At 35.1% G+C, this 22,190-nt stretch overlaps 1 protein-coding gene and 1 pseudogene across 1 annotated transcript in view; one reads left to right on the plus strand and one right to left on the minus strand.

Annotated features, from left to right (window-relative positions):
• COL4A5 (collagen type IV alpha 5 chain) overlaps nt 1–22,190 on the plus strand; it is a 263,146-nt gene that overhangs the window by 190,780 nt on the left and 50,176 nt on the right. The window contains 7 exon segments of the mRNA NM_001002979.1: nt 11,678–11,791; nt 16,531–16,698; nt 17,318–17,407; nt 17,971–18,120; nt 19,962–20,060; nt 21,427–21,516; nt 21,932–22,071. Coding sequence (NP_001002979.1) covers nt 11,678–11,791; nt 16,531–16,698; nt 17,318–17,407; nt 17,971–18,120; nt 19,962–20,060; nt 21,427–21,516; nt 21,932–22,071 — 851 coding nt within the window.
• LOC481774 lies at nt 5,597–6,076 on the minus strand (annotated as a pseudogene).

Raw genomic sequence — 22,190 nt, forward strand, 5'->3', positions numbered from 1 at the left:
TTATTTATTTATTCTTGAGAGACAGAGGGGAGGGAGAGAGGCAGAGACACAGGCAGAGGGAGAAACAGGCTCCATGCAGGGAGCCTGACATGGGACTCGATCCCAAGGATCACGCCCTGGGCTGAAGACGGCACTAAACCGCTGAGCCACCCGGGCTGCCCTAGGTTGGGTTTTTGACAATCTGTTCTTAATTAGAAATAATGTCACAGTGAATTGTCTTGCATTTATGCTATTTCATATATGTATAGTTGTAACAGTAGAATAGAGTAATAAAAATACATTTTCTAAATTAAAGGCTAAATGCATCTCTAGATATTGTCAGTTTCCTCTCTCTTTTACCATACACACATTCCTATCAGCAATGAATGAGTGTACTTGTTTCTCCATAGCTTTGGTAATTGAGTATGTTGACAAATTCTTTAATTTTCACCAATCTGATAGAAGTAGGTATTGGTAGAGTTTTATAAACATTTTATTGTGAAAATTTTCAAACACAAAATTAAGAGAATGGTACAGTGAAAACTTCTATATCTACCATCAAGATTCTACAATTAACATTTTATCTCTGCCAACATTTTCTTTTTTAAAATTTCATATAATCAGCAAAGTAGAATTTTTCAGTGACTACTATATACCCATTATTGATATTCTATTATCAACATTTTACTCTACATGATTTGTCACATATCAGTTCATCCCTTTCTTTATCCATTGACTTATTTTTTGATGCATTTCGAAGTAAACTATAACAACAGTACACTTCTCACTAAGTACTTTAGCATGTATATTATAACTACAATTCTGTGGTTGTTTTTTTTTCTTTTGACAAAATTCACATTAAATGACATACACAGAGACATTTGCTGGATTTCGACAAATACATATACCTGTGTAACTAATCCCCTATCAAGATATAATTCCGGAAATTTCCCTTTTCCCCCTTCTCAGTCCGTACACCAACATCCACAGTGGCATCTGTATAGTTATGATTTTTCCTTGTAAATTAATTCTACCTGTTCTAGAACTCCGTATGGAGTCACACAGTGGGTACATTCTTTGTAAGGCTTCTTTCACTCAGAATACTATTTTTGAGATCCATTCATGTGTATTTATCAAGAGTTTTATTTTTTATTATTGAGTATTTCATTGTATAAATATACCAAAGTTTTTTAGTCCATTCTCTGTTGATGGACACCTGTACTGTGTTAAGTTTTTGGCTATTATGAGTGAAGCTGGTAAGAACATTCTTTTACAAATCTTTTTGTGGATATGTGCTTTCATTTTGCTTGGTTAAATACCTACAAGTAGAATTGTTGGGTCAAATAGTAGGTATATGTTAGTTGTATGAGAAGCTACTAGACCTTTTTCCAAAATTGTTTTACCATTTTAAACTCAAACCAATATGGTATGAAAGTTTCAATTGTTCCACATTCTCTCCAACATTTGGTGTCATCAGTCTTTTCATTTTTGAGTTTTAGTAGGTGCGTTGGTGACATATTTTGGTCTGAGTTTTCATTTCCCTGATGATGACTAATGATGTTGAACTCTTTTGTGTCCTGGTGGATTATTTTTCACATTCAGATATTTTTCGCATTTTAAAATTTATGTTTTTATTGTTAAGTGGGAAGTGATGTTTATATATTCTACATACTGGTCTTTTGTGAAATAGAGATCTATGAGTATTTTATCCCCATCTGGTTTGCCTGTTTTTAATCAGCGTATTTTAATGATAAAAGTTTTGGTTTTATTGATGTTTCATTTATCTATTTTTTATGTAATTATTGTCTGTGTTATATCTAAGAAACCTTTCCCAAGGTTGCAAATATAACTTTTATTTTATAAATTTTATAATTTTAGCATTTATGTTTAAGATTATCATCCATCTCAAATAATTTTATTAAACACCATTTGTTCAAAATGATCTCTCCCCATTGGATTACTTTGGCATCTGTGTCAAAAATTAGATGGCAATATAATGTGTAGGTCTATTTTGTGCTATCATTCCTACTTATCTATTTTACTAGCCTTAAGTCAATACCAACTGTTTATATTACTGTAGCTTTATAATAAGACTTGATATCAGGTAATGTAAGTCCTCCAACTTTATCAACTTTATTCTTTTTTTAAAAATTCTTTGGATATACAGTATCCTTTGCCTTTATTCTCAGGGTCTTTAAATTTGTATTTCCATTATTATGAATAAAATTGAACATCTTTTCATATGCTTAAAGGACATATTTTTCCTGTGAACTGCTTATGGCCTTTGCTTATTTCACCATTGGTTTCTTCTACCCTCTTGATTCTGATTCCCCTTATTATAAATAGGAATAGATTTGGCAATTGTGTTTTCCTTACTGGTTTTCAAGGAACAGGACTCTCCTGGTCAATATTTTGGCCCCCAGAGAATAATCTAAACAGCTTTGTACTTCTAAACATGTTGGATTGATTCTCATTAAAGCAATATGACAGCATAGACTAATTTAGCCAGCATAGATTCTGTGAGCAAAAGCCCCCAAACTAGCCCAATACAAATTCTTCTTAGATAAGCCCTTTTAAAAATACCTATTTGTCTTCAACTAAACAGTTCTGGCCAGCTGTAAACACTAACACTCAAAGTTACACATTGTGTTTCCCACCAATTATCTACCGCAGCTTAGACATGTGACCCCCAAAATTGGAGATAGACACATTCCAAATGATAAGCTATGTGGCAAGCAGTCTCCATATGGAAATTACTCACTCATGATACTTTGTTTATTAAAATGTCTTTGAGAAGGGTTAGGAAGAAATGAGTTGAAGCCTATTTTAAACATTAGTGTCTTAACAGGCATTTATTTTCCTAATCTTTGAAAGGAAGTATAGGAATTCTAATATCCTAATAAGACTCATTCTGAAATATAAAAGCCCCAGTACAGTTCCTAAGGTGGTAGAAGAAAAAGAATTTTGGATATTCTACCATGTAATTCCTTCATTCTTCAAACATTATGTTCTTCTTCTGTGCCAGGTACTGCTTGAGTCACTAGGAACACAAAGGCATAGAGTCTGTTCTCTAACTACTGTAAGAAAATCTAGGTAGTATCACTATGATAATGGTTATTTCATCTGGAACTTTTATGAAAATGTATCACTAATGTTTTGGGTCACTAAACCACAGTCAGAATTCAGTAAGCAGATCACAATAAAAGTTCACCTACCAGACACACATATACCAGTGGCTGGGCATTAGAACTTGGTGATCTCTCCTAATAGGAGAGATTGATACAGCACTTTCAAAGCAAAATAGTGACCAATAATAAATTAGTTAGGGTAACATCTATCATCTATCAGGAAAGAATGATATGAGGATGAAGACTCAACATTAGAATCACATTAAACAAAAAAGATAAAAAGAAGATGACTTTGGAAACATTCAGTTTGCCTCATATTACTTTGGTTCAAGGCCTCATCTAAGGTGCCTTGGTAGGCTTCATATAGGAGGTGACACTTGATCTGTATCCTGATGGAAGGATGTTCTGGGTAGCAGGAATAACATGCAAAAGTATTGTGACAAATAGAATGGCACAGAAATGGAAATATTGAAAGAAATAAAATATAAATTGCAAAAAAAATCTATTTTTAAATATTTTATTTATTTATTCATGAGAGACAGAGAGGGGCAGAGACACGGGCAAAGGGAGAAGCAGGCTCTGTGATATGAGTCCCATATCAGGCTCCCAAATATAATGCATTTTCAATGAGAATTCAAGTTGGTGTTTTTTGTAAGCACTTGTCATAACTAATTCTGAAACTTAACATTTATCAAACATATACTAAAATGTATTTCAAAATCCTTGTAATTACAGTATTGTGAACCAGTGCTGGAATAGACAAGGGGACCAATATAACAGAGTTAAGAAACATGTATATAAAGGGATCCCTGGGTGGCGCAGTGGTTTAGCGCCTGCCTTTGGCCCAGGGCGCGATCCTGGAGACCGGGATCGAGTCCCACGTCGGGTTCCTGGTGCATGGAGCCTGCTTCTCCCTCTGCCTATGTCTCTGCCTCTCTCTCTCTCTGTGTGTGACTATCATAAAAAAAGTTAAAAAAAAAGAAACGTATATATGGAATACAAATACACACACATGCACACACACTCATGTCTCTGTAGTAACTTGATATTTCACAGAAATGTCATCAATTAGTAGGGAGAAAATAGATTCTTAAAAGTTGGTATTGAGTAAATGGTCTCAAATAAATAAATTTCTGATGCATGTTATGTTAAAAATGAATTAAAATCATAAATATAAAAGTAAAATTTTTAAAATATAAGAAATGTGGAAGACAGAAAGATTTTTGTATCATCTTAATATACAATTTTGGCAAGACTCTTTAATAAAGAGAATACAAAATTACAAATAGAAAATTGGGATACTGTAAGGCCCAACGTCAGGTTGTCTTCAGACCAGCTAGACTTATCATACTTCTTCAACTACCATGGGCCATACTTTGCATTGGTTTCATGTAGAAGGTTACAAAGATAGGATGTACAGTATTCTAGTAGGGTAGTGTTAGGAGTTTCTCATCAATATAACTCCTCAATATTGACATCTACAGAATATTCCACCTTATAAAAGAAGAAAACACATTCTTGTAAAGGGCACATGGAACATTTATCATAATAGACCATTATTCTAGGCCCTAAAACAAACTTTGGCAAATTAAAAATATTGAAATCATACAGTAGATTATTTCACCATACTAGATTTAAGAAGAAATCAGTAATAGAAAGCTATCTGGGAAAATCCTGACATATTCAGAAAATAACCAAAACCCTTTAAATAACCTATGAATCAAAAGGGAAATCACCAGGAAAACTAGAAAGTGCTTTGAATTTAATAAAAATGAAAATAAAACATATCAAATTTGTAGGATGCAGATAAAGAAGTGATTAAAAGAAAATTCATGTATGAAAGCTTTTTTTAATAAAAGATTTTATTGGGGATCCCTGGGTGGCTCAGTGGTTTGGAGCCTGCCTTCGGCCCAGGGTGTGATCCTGGGGTCCCAGGATCGAGTCCCACATCGGGCTCCCTGTGTGGAGTCTGCTTCTCCCTCTGTCTACGTCTCTGCCTCTCTCTCTCTCTCTCTGTCTCTCATGAATAAATAAATAAATAAAATCAATAAATAAACTCCACTTAGTGGGGAGTCTGATTCTCCCTCTGCCTCTCCCCTGACTTGTGCTCTCTCTCTCTCTCGATAGTTCTCTCTCTCAAATAAATAAAAACCATTAAAAGAAAAAATTAGCAAATCAAATCCAACAATATAAGGTTATATGCTACAACCAAGCAAGGCTTGTCCTCCGAATACAAGGCTGATTTGTTTTCTTTGTTTTTTTTTTTTAACTAAAACAGTTGACAATTTTATTTTCACGTTTCACAATACAAGTGAAAATTGCCTTTGTCCCACTACTCCCCTGCAAAAACTATTCTCTCTTTGATAGGAAGGGGAAGCAAGTCTTCCTTGTCGTGCTTTTAGAAAACACCCAAAGTCACAGCACCATGATCTCCTGGTGAAGTAAGAACAAGTAATATAAACTGAATATAAAGAGGTTCCTATCTCTCCTTATCTGTCTGGTTGAGTCATTCCTGGCCGAGTGGGCACCATCATGGGACGAGCAGGAGGTCTCATCATTGGGGGCCCAGGCATCATTGGCATGTGGCCTCCCATAGGTGGCCTCATTCCAGGAGCAGGTCCCACTGGCATCATCCCAGGAGGAGGAGGGCCCATCATTGGCATCATTGGAGGGCCCCCCTTATGGGGGGCTGGCATCATACCAGGGCGAGGAGGACCCGGGAGACTGGGGGGAGGTGGGATCATTGCCTCTGCAGGAGGAGGAGCAGAGAATGGAGTAGGAGGTATCTTTCCTTGTTGAAATGCAGCAGTTGTTTTGTCGATCAGTCTCTGAGCCTGCTCTTCCATCCATTTCTGATAGTAGTCTTTCATATTCTCTTTGTGTTTCCTACCACTGCAGTGTGTCTTTCTCACAGATGGAGAGTCATGGGTGAGGTATGTGTCACAGTAGTCACAATAAAACTTAAGCATATTGCTCTGCAGGCTGTTGGCCACTCCGTCCCCTACAAGGCTGATTTGAAGATCAGGGTGATTTGCCTTATCAACAGTCTGAAGAAAAATTCAACTATATTAACATCTTAATAGATGATGAAAATTATTTGTCATAATTTAACATTTATTCTGAAAAACTACTCTCACAAAATTAGGGATAAAAGGGAACTCTTTTGCATGATAAAGAATATTTACCAAAAAACTTGATCCATTATATTTAGTGGTGAAAAACTGACTGCTTTTTCCTAAATATATGGAACAGTGCAAATATATGCTTTCTTACCACTCCTTTTCATTATTATACTGTGAGTCCTGTAAAGCAATGAAATGCTATAAAGCAAGAAATAGAAATAATATGATGACAGATGGCAACTACACTTGTGGTGAACATAGCGTAACATATAGAGAAGTTGAATCACTATGTTGTACACCTGAAACTAACGTAACATTATGTGTCAACTATGTTCAAATAAAAAAAAAACTCCTGACAAAATAACACCCCTCTCCCCAAATAGAAGTAAAAGGCACACACATTGGAAAGGCAGAAATAAAGCTGTCATTTAGGTGACCTGATTTTTCTACATAGAAAATTGAAAATCTACAAAATACTCCTAAAATGAAGAATTGAATTTAAATTTAGTAGGGTCATAGAATACAAGGCAAATATACAAAAATAAATTGTGTTTCTATATGTTAGTAACAAACAACTAGAAATAAAAATTAAAACAAAAACAGTATTAATTGAAATGACATCAAATAACATGAAATACTTAGGTATAGTTCTAACAAAATATGTGCAAGATCTGTATGTGGAAAACCGTAAAACCACTTACGACAGAAATCACACATCCAGTCAAATGGGAAGATATTTTGTCTTCATGAGTTGGAGGGCTCAATATTGTTAACATAAACAGTTTTTTCCAGCTTTATTCATAGATTGAACATGTTCCCTAGCAAAACTCTGCAGTAGTTTCTTTTTTTTTTAAGATTATTTATTTATTTATTTATTCATGAGTGACACAGATAGAGAGGGAGAGACAAAGGCAGAGGGAGAAGCAGGCTCCATGCAGAAAGCCTGATGTGGGACTCGATCCCAGGACTCCAGGATCACGGCCTGGGTCAAAGGCAGATGCTCAACCGCTGAGCCACCCAGGCATCCCTGCAGTAGTTTTTTATTCAAAAAATTTATTTGGAAAAGGAAAGGACCTAGAAAAGCCAAAATAATTTGAGAAAGAGTACAGAGTTGGAGGATTCATAGTACTTAACTTCTAAACTTAATATAAAGCCACAGTGATTAAGATAGTGTAGTATATGTGAGAAGATAGACACATATAGAACAATGGAATGTAATAGAGACCCAAGAATAGAAATATACAATTTGATTTTTGACAAAGTTGCAAAGGCAATTTCAATAGAAGAATCAGTCTTTTCAATAAATAGTGGTAAATCAATTCATCATCTGTGTGTAAAACAAAACAAAAGATGAACCCCAAACCATGCTTCACACATTGTACAGAAATTAACTCAGAATGGATCATAGATCTAAATGTATAACATAAAATGATAAAAAAAATTGGAACAGAGGCAGGCAAACATTTTCTATGAAGGGCCCAATAGTAAATATTTTCTTTTTTTTTAAGATTTTATTTATTTATTTGAGAGAGAAAGATAGCAAGAGAGAGCATGAGCAGGGGGAGAGGGATAAGCAGGCTCTACACTGAGCAGGGAACCTGACCTGGGGCTTGATCCCGTTATGACCTGAGCCAAAGGCAGACACTTAATAAACTGAGCCATCTAGGCATCCCAATATTTTTTTTATTTTATTTTATGGGCCACTTATGGTTTCTTTCATATAATATTTTTTCTTTTTTAACGGCCTTCAATAATGTAGAAATTATTCTTAGCTCACAGGCAGTTCAAAAATTTAGCCTGTAAGCCAAATTTAGCCCATAGACAGTACTTTCATTATCCCTTGTTTTAGATGAAAGCACAGAAGAAAATCTTTGTGATTGTAGGTTCGGCAAAGTTGTTAGATAAAACACCAAAACAAAAATATATTTAAAAATGGATAAATTGAGGGACGCCTGGGTGGTTCAGCAGTTGAATGTCTGCCTTTGGCTCAGGGTGTGATCCTAGGATCGAGTCCCACATCAGGCTCCCTGTAGGGGGCCTGCTTCTCCCTCTGCCTATGTCTCTGTCTCTGTCTCTCTCTGTTTGTGTCTCTCATGAATAAATAAATAAAATCTTAAAAATATAAAAATGGATAAATTGGACTTCATAAGATGACATGTACTTTCATATCATTTATCTGACAAAAGGACTTCTAGCCAGAATACATACAGAATTCTCAAAAATCAATAACAAGGAAACAACCAAATTTAAATTTGGAAACATGGGCAAAACATTTGAACAGATACTTTACCAAAGAAGATATCTGATTAGCTAGTACGCACATATAAAGATTCTCAATACAATCAGTCATCTAGGAAATGCAAATCAAAACTACAATGAGATAACATATCCTGTCAGAATAGGCTTCAAAAAAGAAGGAAAATTGACAATACCAAGTGATGCCAAAGATGCATCATAACTAAGAACTCTCATACATTACTAGTTAGAATTCAAAATGGTAGACCCACTTGGAAAACAATTTGGGAGAAAATACTTGCAAGTGATATATCTGATAAGGGATTATTATCCAGAATATATAAAGAACTTATACAATTCAACACCTCAAAATAAATTTTCTAATTAAGAAATGGGCAGAAGACATGAATAGACATTTTTCCAAAGAAGACATATAAATGGCCAACAGACACATAAAAAGATGCTCAACCTCACTGATCGTTAGGGAAATACAAATCAAAATTACAATGACCTATCACCTTACACCTGTCAGAATGGTTAAAATTAACAACACAAGACAAAACGGGTTGGTGAGGATGTGGAGAAGGGGGAACCCTCTTGCACTATTGGTGGGAATGCAAACTGGTGCAGCTGCTGTGGAAAACAGTATGGAGGTTCCTCAGAAAGTTAAAAATAGGACTACCCCATGATCCAGCAATTGCACTACTAGGTATTTACTCAAAGAATACAAAAATACTAATTCAAGGGATACATGCACCCCAGTGTTTATAGCAGCATCATCTATAATTGTGAAATTATGGAAACACCCATAATTCTGAACATGAATATTCTTTATTCATCAGTCAATGGACACTTGGGGTGTTTCCATAATTTATAATTTCACAAATATACATATATGTATATATATATATATATACACACACACAATGGAATATTAGCCATAAAAAGAATGAAATCTTGCCATTTGCAATGACATGGATAGAACTAGAGAGTATTATGTTAAGCAAAATAAGTCAGTAGAGAAAAATACCATATGATTTCATTCATATGTGGAATTTAAGAAACAAAATAAAGGAACATAGTGGGGATTAAAAAGAGAGGCAAACCAAGAAACAAACTCTTACCTATAGAGAACTAACGATTACAAGAGGATTACAAGAGGAGGTGGTTGAGGGGATAGGTGAATCAGCTGATGGGGATTAAAGGAGTACCCTTGTTGTGATGAGTGCCAGGTATTGTATGGAAGTGTTGAATCACTATATTCTCACCTGAAACTAATATCACACTGTATGTTAACCAACTGGAATTTAAATTAAAACCTTAAAAAAGGGAACCCTGGGTGGCGCAGCGGTTTGGCGCCTGCCTTTGGCCCAGGGCGCGATCCTGGAGACCCGGGATCGAATCCCACGTCAGGCTCCTGGTGCATGGAGCCTGCTTCTCCCTCTGCCTCTCTCTCTCTCTCTCTCTCTCTCTCTCTCTCTCTCTCTCTGTGTGACTATCATAAATAAATAAAAATTTAAAAAAAAATAAAACCTTAAAAAAAAGAAAAATGGAAAGTTTCATATAACCATACCTTTACCACATGACCCAGCAATCCCACTCTTATTTATCCAAGAAAAATGAGAAACTTTACCAAAAACCTGTAGATCAATGTTTAAAGCAGCTTTGTTCATAATCACCAAGAATTAGAAATAGCCATTATCCATTCATCTGTCAATGGATAAAGAATATGTGGTATACATATACAATGGAATACTACTCAGCCATTAGAAGGGATGAATACCCACCATTTGCCTCAACATGGATGGAACTGGAGGGTATTATGCTGAGCGAAGTAAGTCAGTCGGAGGACAATCATTATATGGTTTCACTCATACGGGGAATATAAGAAATAGTGAAAGGGATTATATAGGGGAAGGGAGGGAAAATTAGGGTGACAAAACATGAAAGACTCCTAACTCTGGTAAATGAATACCAGAGGGGAGGGGAGGCAGGTGGGGGGATGGGGTGACTGGGTGACAGGCACTGAGGAGGGCACTTGACAGGGTGAGCACTGGGTACTATACTATATGTTGGCAAATCAAACCTCAATAAAATATATATATATATATATATTATATATATATATTCAGCTGGTGAATAGATGAACAAATTATGGCATGTTTGCATAATGGAATACTATTCAGCAATAAAAAGTCAACTGCTAATAGGTACATCAATGTGGATTAATCTGAATGCATTATGTTAGAAGAAAGGAGACATATATAGTATATGTCTTTTATATAGTATATACTCAAAAGGCTACATATTATATAAATGTATTTACATGCCATTCTAGAAAAGGAAAAACTCTAAGGCAAAACAGATCAAGTAGTTGCCCGAGCATTAGAGTGTGGAGAGGGGTTGACTACAACTAGGTACAGGAAGCCTTTTGGTTTGTTGGACTATATATGTATCTCACTTATCTTGATTTTGGTGGTGATTATATGACTATAAATTTGTCAAAACTCATCAAAGTACACTAGAAAAAGAATTTTAGTGTATGTAATGTTTTTTTAAGTAAAAGAGAGAAGATGGAGAGTGAAGTGCCTATGGTCAAAAAGGCATTTTACTGATGATAGGAGAGGCTTTAGCATTTTTATAGGAAGCTAGTAAATAGGAAGATGTTAAAGGTTATCTATTTTTTTGAAAATATATTTTAAACATAGAGATATTTGCCCAAGATGAGTTACAAGTAAAGGAAATGTGTGGTTCATAATATTATGTACTATTTTGTGAGTTTGATCTAAGTAGTAAAGTTGAGTGTTCAGCATAAGTTATATGTCTGTAACTTTTTTTAAAGCATTTTTAAAAAATTTCATTTATTTATTCATGAGAGACACACACACACACACAGAGGTAGAGACACAGGCAGAGGGAGAAGCAGGCTCCATGCAGGGTGCCTGATGTGGGACTCTATCCTAGGTCTCCAGGACCAGGACCTGGGCCGAAGGTGGCGCTAAACCGCTGAGCCACCCGGGCTGCCCTGTCTGTAACTTTTAATGCATTTCCTGTCATCTGCTCTGGGTACTTGTGTATACTTTTCTTGCTCAGTGATTGGATAGCTTTTCAAGATCCCAACTTGATGTGTCTTTTCACATGGGTATTGTGGTTCTTAACGACTAGTGACTCAGCTATTGTTTTTAATATCTAAACTATATTTATTTCTTAAAGGTGATGTTGGGCCAAAAGGACAACCTGGGACAATGGGACCTCCTGGGCTTCCAGGAATAGGTGTTCAGGGACCACCAGGGCCACCAGGGATTCCTGGACCAGTAGGTGAACCTGGTAAGATTGGAGTAAATAAATGTGCATTTTGTAGCACTCATTATATAGAGCTTGGCTAGTTCATCAGTAAACTGCAAACTATGTAATAGTTTTCCAGAATACAGATTTGAGAGGTTACATGTCTACTTGTATAATTTTGTAAAACTGAAAAAGTACAGGTCACAGCATAAGAGCTACTTTAATCTGTGATACTTTCCCTCCCTGTTCATTTAAAATCGATCTATTAACAATAATGCAGTTTCACAATTGCAGTATGTTGCCTCAGCATATAATCATTGAACCAGTCACAGACTTGGAATCACAGAGCTAAAAACTTCTAGTGCTGATTATTTCAGACCTGAGTAGCTGTATAGAATTAATAGACCATCGAGGAATCTATTAACATTTCTTAGCAAACAAGAACTAGACTTAAAAACATGTCAAAAATATATTTTAGGCATTCTCATTTCTTTTTTTAATAAAACAAGTGAGGTGAATTTCCTCTCTCACCCCTAAGTCAGCAATCATTTTGCAACTTATAAGCACCGCAAACTTTTTTATACATACATGCAAAATGAAAACAAGCAAGATATGCAAAACAAGTTTTGTCTGCTTGTAACCTAATAGAGAATCATATAGTTTCTCTATATTTGTGTGAGAACTTATTTGAGTTTTGTGGATTCTGAGCCATCTGGTAAGGCACATTAAGGGCCACCCTTGGGCTGGCATGTCATTGCAAAGCAGTGTAATAATTCATAAAGTTCAAAAAATATGGAAAACTTAATCATTCCTTAATTTACATGAATATGTCAGAGGGCTTAAATACACAGATGTACTTTGAAACAGTAGAAATATATTTTCTGACCTTAAATGGCAATAAATGTTTTGTTAGTTATTATGCCAAAAATCTGGAAACACCAGTTAATAATAAAAAAGCCTAGAAAGTAAAGGTAATTTTTGCTTATGTTCTTTTTAAACATTTTATGTTTATGGCCCATTGTTCCTTTTTTAAATGGCCCCTAACATGTCACTACTGATTTAAAACTGAGAAAACTTGCTGTGTTGCTTTGAACTGGGTTGTTAAAAAGTAGCTGCATCAACACTCATGAAGAAACCATTCTGTTCAACTAGCATAGCACAGGGTTCTTGAGAAAAAACAGTTTTTCGGTTTGGTCATTATAATCTTGGCCTACTGTTTCACAAAATGGCTAAAATGAATTTATCATTTCTGTTATGTTTTGTCATTTCTTTTATTTCCCAAAATTGCATGAGATTTTGAAAGGATTTTAAATTCTTAAGTCATAGCTAAGCAAGAATGAAAAGACTACTGTTAATACCAATCTGAACAAAAACAACACCAATACATTTATTTGTGCTTTCTGGTTTTTCAAATTTAGCTAGTACTCTCAATGTTACATTCATCTAACCTTCTTTTTAACTGATAGATATATAGGTATATTAATTTATAAAGTCTAGTTAGGATAGACGGAAAAATAATTGTGCTGAATTTAATCTCATCTCATTCTTCCATAAATATATACTTTGCCATAAAATTCAAGATCTCAACTAATATGGTTCAACAAATGAAGTTAATAGCAGTTGGCATGAAAATGTATCGAATGCATGCTTATTAATAAAGATACATTATCAAATTACAATTTTTTTACTACGAGATAGACCACACTTTATATTTAATACTAGCTACATGTACTCACTTTTTATATAAATTTATTTATATCACCAAAGCAGAATATTATATTAGCCCATTTCAAAACATTATAATTTCTGTTCATACATCTCAATGAAAGGGTGATTAGCAAGACGGTTTCTAATATCTTGATACATCTGACTTGCACTGCATGGCTGAAATTCTAACTACCAATTTTTTTAAATAAGCTTATTTAATATACTTGCTATGTTTCATTTTGCAATAGAAAACTTAATGCAAAGTATTCTATATTGTCATTTCCCCAGCATAAAATGTTTGCATTATGCTTTTTAAGCTTTTTAGACTCCAGTTTTCTGCTGTAATTTAATTAAGCTTTACTATTTGTCATTCTCTTTTCCAAGACAGGATACACAGTTTAATGCATGTTTATAAATTAAGGAACTGTTGAATATCAAGTCCTCATTTGACGGCAGGGAAATAAAAGAAAAAAAATGCCAAAGGATAAGAAGCAAAATGCTTTTCATTCCATGCCCTACTAATCCAGGCAGAAATGGAAATGTTGATTCTTATTATTTGATCTGGCTATTAGCTAGAAGATTGCTGCTTTAGTGAATTTTTAAGAGGTCAGTTAAATATACTCAATTCCATGTCCATAAATCATACCCTAACCTGAGCCAAATGTATTGTAATCCTTGCTGAGTCTCAGGAAAAAGTGCGTAGCTGAATCAGTTCAACCTCATCTCTACTTACGTGAAACAAAGAAACAAGGAATTAGTCCTGCCATTTCATAGATGAAGTTTCATAGCCCACTTTATTTATGAAGTTTTCTAACTTTTTTTTTCAGCTATCAAATCATTGGAGTGTGTGTGTGTGTTTGTGTAAAGTTCTCACAGATAATATGTGTTTTTGAAATTTTCCTTTTTTTTTTCACTGGTTCCATTTGGCTGCCAATAAATTTAAAGCATCTCTATACCCTTAATGTACTTATCCTCTATAGATATAGCCATATAATTCCTGTTATTATATGAGGAAATTCGGCAGAGCTTTTGAATTTATGTTGACTGCCTTCATTCTTGACCTTACCAGGATGCCTATTTTTGAGAGTATTCATGGAAAAGATCTATACTGTGAAAAGTACAGCATAATATCTGTTACTATAACAAATAACAATGAAAAGAATCTTTGCTAGTACATGCAGGTTGTTTAGTCATACTCATCTGCTAATGATTATTGAGTTCTCTGTACCTAAGCTATTACAGTATAAATCAAATTTAGTTTTAAATTCTAACTTATCTTTAGGAACTTAAGTTCCAAGAGGATTATTCAAAGCAATCTAAGGATCAGAGATAAGAATATGAAGCTGATCTTTATCAAAGAGCATTATTTTTGTGAATGTAAATATTTTATTGTATCTCTATTGGCAAATACATTTCACTTATACAATATACTATATGAACATCTGAATGAATGCCTAAGATAAGTTTCTTTACTCATTACTAATATATGATAGTTGTGAATCTGTATCTAATAACTTCTATTTGTTGACTTTTTTGTTCTCATCTTTACATGCTTAGCTTTGTTTCCTAACCTAATTAATCTTTTTGCAACTTTGCTTCTGCTTGGGTGGTTCATCTTGCTGCTGAACTGTAACTCCTGCCTTTTGAACTTCAGGTCTGCCAAGTACTGTAGTTCTTTCTCAAAAGCTGAATCTTAAAGCTTTAAACATGAAAAACAAACAAGATTTGTCCAGGTTTAATAATACTTTGAGGGTTTTTTTTTTGTTATTTTGTAGAGCGTCTTTCAAAGGACAAATTGGTTATCTTAAAAACTTAGCTATCAAAAACTAGTTGAACTATACTGTAACAGTAGGCAGTAATCTGTACAGGGAGCTGTAATAGTGCTCATCATTAGGTATCTCATCATATGTCACAAATATAATAATGTAAAATATCTTTCCCCTCTTTATAATATTTTCTGTGAAATGACAGCATTGGAACCATTACCACTGTGCCAACTAAATGGAATTCTCTAATTTTCAAAGTGAATTTTATTGGTCTAAGGACATGTTGGTATATGACATCAAACAGATCTTAAAATCCCGGCGTCTTGCTATTATAAAAATAATTACTTGTGAATCTTCAACAATACAATTGGGTCTTATTGTTGAAGGGACACTGAGAACAGTCACCCGGCTCAGCCTCCAGCTTCCATTCAGTTGTATCCCCACTTAACAGCTGTAGATCAACAATATTAAGTAACTCACTAAGTCACATACCTGTTAGGGATTAGAGTGGGAACTTGCTTTGTTTGTAGAGTAATTCTTTCCCCAAAATATATTCTTTCTTAACCATTTTGTCTTTTGGAATAGTTCAGTCTTACAAAATTTACTAAGGTTAAATATTTCTGCAGTGTCATATTTTTTCTGTAAAATCCTGGTTGGAATACTGAGAAACAAAATTTAACAACAAAAACTGATGGTAATATATTATTAAAATAACATGTAAAACAAAGTAAAAAAGGTCCACATAATTGACTTATTCAGTAATTAATCATTTTTATAGATTATAGAAATAATATCCCAATAATCCATAGTACCTTAGAGCAGTGCAAATCCAAATGCAGTCAATGGACCAATGTCAAGTCACAAACTGCTTATTACCAGTCTGCATTGGAATTAGAAGAAATTGAGAATAAACATTTAGAAACTTATATAGTAATTTGACAGTGTAATTGCATTTGTTGAATATAATAACCAAAATGTAGTCATGTATTTTGTACATCTTTAGTTTATTTTAGTTTTTTTAGTAATTTTTATTGTTTTATGAAAACATTAGTCCACGATGGACCAGGAATTAAGAAAACATTAGTCTTTCACTGGAAATAATTTTAGAAGCACTTTCATAGAGGAATATGCTTGAAAATCTAAAGTTTGATTGTTAGGTCATTTTATATCCATAATACCAAAAGTATCTCTGACTCACGGTTAGATTTGTTATACACAGGAATCTATCATTTTTTTGCTAGAAAAATAATCAGATACATATCTTAAAACTACTTCAAAACTTGTTAATATTGATGTTGTATTAACTAGGCCTACACGGAATACCAGGAGAGAAGGGAGATCCAGGGCCTCCTGGGTTTGACGTTCTAGGACCCCCTGGTGAGAGAGGCAGTCCAGGGATTCCTGGAGCACCTGGTCCTATGGGACCCCCAGGAACACCAGGGCTTCCAGGAAAAGCAGGAGCCTCTGGATTTCCAGGTAATTTATTTAAAGTTTTCTCTGCTTTTGGATTCAGGAAATTAAAACTAACATGATTCTGATATATTATTTTCTTGTTGTATTTTTCTGGATTGACACTATCCCTTAAGGAAAAGTATTAAATGTCTTTGCAGGAAACTCACTTTGCTATTTTCGTTACGCTTTTTCTCTGAGATTTCTGGTCAGGTATTGCTGTATAAAAAAAGATCCCACAATTTAATGGTTTAAATCAACCTTTTTATTTTGTTCAGGATTTTGTGGGTCAGAAATTAAGGCACGATTTGATTGGGTCATTTATCTTTGATCCACGTGGCACCAACTGGAGTGGTTGGGATGAATGATATACTTCCAGGATGGCTTGATCCCATGACCCTGAGATCCTGACCTGAGCCAAAATCAAGAGTCAGATGCTTAACTGATTGAGCACCCCAGGCACCCCAGAGTCTTTTTTTCATAGAATCAGCAGAAGTGTTCACTAAGGTTGCAAAAGTTGAAAACGGATAAAACTTAGTGCCTTCTTCCCAACACTCAATAGTCTTCCAGTTGACATCTTAAAAGTTATCTTTTATCTTTCGAAGGTCAAGGAAAGGTAAAAGTTAATTATTGGTATTCTTCAAAGGTGCCAAAGGTGAAATGGGTATGATGGGACCTCCCGGCCCTCCAGGACCTTTGGGAATTCCTGGCAGGAGTGGTATTCCTGGTCTAAAAGGTAATATTCAAAGTTGGCTGGAAGATACATGTAAGGGAGAAAATTAACATTGTTTTATGTTAATACAGAATATTTTTAGTGCTTTAAAACGAGCAATGCTTACTTATATTTTGTTTCTATGTGACATGGCATTTTTCAAGTTTTTATTTAAATTCTAGTTATTTAGCATATAGTGTAACATTGCTTTCAGGAGTAGAATTCAGTGATTCATCTCTTATATGACATGGCATTTAAGTACGTTCTATTTTCAATTTGGTGGCATGCATAGTTTGGATACCATGAAATGTGCTAAATGCTCAGCTCAAAATAACAAAATACAGGGATTAAATTTTGATTTTTTTAGTTTCTATAATTGTCAAAGAACCCCAGAAAATAGAGGGAGTGTTGAGTGTAAAAATCTGTGTGAGTTCAAGTTACTCATAAACAATAACCATAGTGCATAAGCATTTTGTATGGTCAGTGGCCTACTAAATTATGGAACATGTGAATAATCTTTACATGCATTAATCCTGGAAGGATGAGTCTGATCTGTTGTGTTCTCCCCACACTCATGTTGGTGTTAGGTGATAATGGTTTGCAGGGTCAGCCAGGACCTCCTGGCCCTGAAGGAGAAAAAGGTGGTAAAGGAGAGCCTGGCCTTCCAGGCCCTCCTGGACCAGTGGATCCAGATCTGTTGGGCTCAAAAGGAGAGAAGGGGGACCCTGGCTTACCAGGTGAGTAATGCATTTATTTGTGAATGTGTTAACTGGTATATCTGAAGTTTAATTTTTAATAGCATGAAAAGTGACTTGTAGTGTAGTAGTCACCAACAAAAGGCACTTAGATATATCACATTTTTGGTAATGAATATTTTTAACCTGATTTGTATTGTTTGCGTGATCAGCTTCTTTTTTAAAGATTTTATTTATTTATTCATGAGAGACAGAGAGAGAGAGAGAGAGAGAGAGAGAGAGAGAGAGAGGCAGAGGCACGGGCAGAGGGAGAAGCAGGCTCCATGCAGGGAGCCTGACGTGGGACTCCATCCCGGGTCTCCAGGATCAGGCCCTGGGCTGAAGGCAGCGCTAAACTGCTGAGCCACCTGGGCTGCCCCAAGTGATCTACTTTTATTTATTTTCTTTGTAGTTTAATCAGTCACGAACTATGAACTCTTAAAAAATAGACTTAAGGTAGTCATCTTCAGGCTTTCTAGAAAGCAATATAGGATGTGGTTGAGAAAAATGGATATATAGCCAGAATCACTTGGAAAACAGATTTCAGTGTTTGGGAAATTTGCTGGTCCTTTAAATTTTTTTCCCTTGAAACCCGATGAGATAACTAGTACATTGTTGCCCTGCAGTGTTAGGATATACACATCATGCTTGGCTATTAAATGCAGTTCACTAAGGGATCCCTGGGTGGCGCAGCGGTTTGGCGCCTGCCTTTGGCCCAGGGCGTGATCCTGGAGACCCAGGATCGAATCCCACGTCGGGCTCCCGGTGCATGGAGCATGCTTCTCCCTCTGCCTGCTTCTCCCTCTGCCTGTGTCTCTGCCTCTCTCTCTTCTCTCTCTGTGTGTGACTATCATAAATAAATAAATAAAAGTTTAAAAAAAAGATTTTCTTAAAAAAATGCAGTTCATTGTTATTTCGCTTTAGCAGAATAAACAAGTATTGGACTGTGAACAGCCGAGCTCAGCCCTAGAAGTTGCTGAAAGTAGGTTTAGTGTACAACTGTGTTACTCTAGTTACTTTATTAGAAACAAATAAGATATGAAGTATCACACTGACTTTTTAAATAAAAAGTTCATTTTTCTTTTTATAAAAGTATAACATCTAATAAGACATCAGAAAATGCAGATAAGCACAAATTAATAAAGTGCTTATAATCCAATCTATATAGAATAGCCTCTAAAACAACATGGAACTTTAAAACCAACTATATTTATTTGCAGCTTATAGTGAAGTTTGTGGATTTTTTGGTGTCGTAACCATTAATATTTTCAGTCTATGTGTGCATGTGAGTGTGTGTGGGCATATGTGTGTACAGATATTATGTTTCTCTATGATCAGGACTTGGTAGGATTTTTCTTCAAAAAAGACATTATTGTAGTTTTATATATCATCATAAAAGAGGCAGGGCCACCTATGTTTTTATTATTGTCAAAATGACATATCTTTCTTGAATTACTCCTTACAAGTCTTCTCTTTCAATTATGCCTTCTGTAAAATAGAGGCAGTAATCTCTATTATAATGGGACTATTAAAGGTAGTTGTAGAATCTAAGAGATAGATTAAAGATAATCTACCCCAATTCCTTTGTTTTACAATGTAAGAAACTGAGGCCCAAAGAGGAAAATGACTTAGTTATTGAGTGCTTTGAATTTCCTAATGGTAGCTAAATAAAAAGTGGAGGGGTTTAACATGTGTCCACTGCTATTAGTTCATACTACATGAGAATATCATGGTTCCTATATTTCATTCACAGTTCAGAATTTGGGTTGCTAGCTTTCCCAATTTATTTTTAAAGGATTAATGATATCAACCTAACTTGTCTTCCTTATACTCATCCTTGGAAGGTATTCCTGGAGTTTCAGGGCCAAAAGGTTACCAGGGTTTGCCTGGAGACCCAGGGCAACCTGGACTGAGTGGACAACCTGGATTACCAGGACCATCAGGTAGGTATACAGACTACCTGTAGCAATTAAATGGCTGATCCTAAATCCTAAAAAAGTAATTATGTACTTACCATGTGTGATGATGTTTTGGATCTGGTCATGACATATGATGCCAGTATGCTTGGGTAGCTACTGAGATATGGAGCTCTTTTTTTTGGCAGAAATGTTGCCATTTGGCCCAGCTGTCAACTGACAAGATTTGTAGTATATTTTGCTTTGCTCAGTTTCTTCTTTTTTGTGGGAGTGAGGATATATACAGAATGAGAAGTATATCCAAATAAGATGGTGTGTGTTATTTTCATACATTTCAACATATATAAATGAGACAATTATCTGGTAGATGCTGAAAAATTTACCTTTTTTTAGTTATTGCCTTCAGACAAGTCAGTCATTAAACCATGTAAAAAATGGCTGCTGATTCTATTTTTTAAAGTTTCTAAGGACTAAAATTTCACAACCTACCTTGGTAGTCTATTTCAGCATTAATCACCCTTAGAGTCAACATGGTTTTTTTTCTAATTTCTAATAAAACTCTTGCTGCTTCTTAAGCCATTTTCTTTTAGTTAGGCCCCAAAGGAATAAAGAGCTGGTCTCCATCCTCATAGGAGTCCTTCAGGTCAGTTATTCTGCTCTAGACTCTGTACTACATTGCATTGATATAGCTCCATCCTATCCTTCACATCTTCTGCATTCTCTTCTCCAAGATGGAAGTCATTGTGAAAGAAAAATGTTTAAGGCAACATGGAGGTCTTTAGGAAATCCCTAGGTAATATCACACAGCTCTAGGAAGAATGTATAAACACAGCAGCCGTGACAGTTGGGGGTGACAGTACAGTATTTCTCCTTCAAACTTTATCTATCCCTGGCCTAATCTACTGGGACTATATCATAACAGGATACCACTTTCCATTTACTGTTTTTATATAATCAGATTTACATGGGAAAACCACTCCTCCATTTTTAAAAGCGGATTCATTGTATCATTTATCTGTGACAAATACAGTAAGGGTAGTTATACACATACAGCAAATAGGACTTCAGGTTATTGGAATTGTTTTAGGGCAAGAAACAAGGTGTCCTGGCAAAATTTTTGCATTTTAAAAACTAATTTGTATTAGGAGACCTCTGTTACCTCTGTTATCTCTGTACCTCTGTTACATATATGTTTATAATGTCATATGTCCCTAAGATTTCTTAGGTACCTCTTGCCTGTTTTATGCTGAGTTAGATCTGTGGAATTTAATCATATATTAAGATTTGATCCGTCTAATCCCATGCTTTACATTGTAATTATAACCTACGCCAAGAAATCAGGCAACTTCAATATTGTGGACTTGTCTTAATTTAACCAGTTTAACTTTTATAGGTCCCAAAGGTAACCCCGGCCTCCCTGGGAAACCAGGGCTTACAGGACCTCCTGGGCTTAAAGGAAGCATAGGTGATATGGGTTTTCCAGGTAAGTGATGAACATCTCCCAAATATTTAATACAATTAATGGCAGATGGTTCACTATCTTTGTTAACAAAATAGAGACTGGTGTTGATAGAATCAAACTGAGACAATAACTAAGGTATACAGTGAATAGAGCTCTCTCATCTCACAAATATTTAAAGTGGGAATTAAGGGACAGAGTTTTAGAAAACTTAAGAGTAAGAATCCACAAACATAAATCTTTTCTCTAGCTGTACCCTTTCACTTAAACTTTCTTGAAAAATAGACTTTTAAATAATCCTAATTGTAAAAGATTATTATATAATTCAGAATTTGCTGAGTTCTTTTTTTAAAAAAACTTTTCCCTTAGTCATAAGCATCATAGATATGCCATGAATAAAGAATATTTTGAAAAAATGCATGTTACATGTTTTCAACAGGTCCTCAGGGTGTGAAAGGGTCTCCTGGACCTCCTGGAGTTCCTGGACAACCTGGCTCCCCAGGATTACCTGGACAAAAAGGTGAAAAAGGTGATCCTGGTGTTTCAGGCATTGGTCTTCCAGGTCTTCCTGGCCCAAAGGTAATTCTACTCCAGGCATGTACCTTAGCAAGTGTGATTTTTTTTTTCAAATACTGTGTTCATTCTTAATTCTTCATTAAACGAACTATACAATGATATGATATATTCTGGAAATTCAT

This window comes from Canis lupus, chromosome X, assembly GCF_011100685.1.
Source record: "Canis lupus familiaris isolate Mischka breed German Shepherd chromosome X, alternate assembly UU_Cfam_GSD_1.0, whole genome shotgun sequence".
Taxonomy (NCBI): Eukaryota; Metazoa; Chordata; class Mammalia; order Carnivora; family Canidae; genus Canis; species Canis lupus.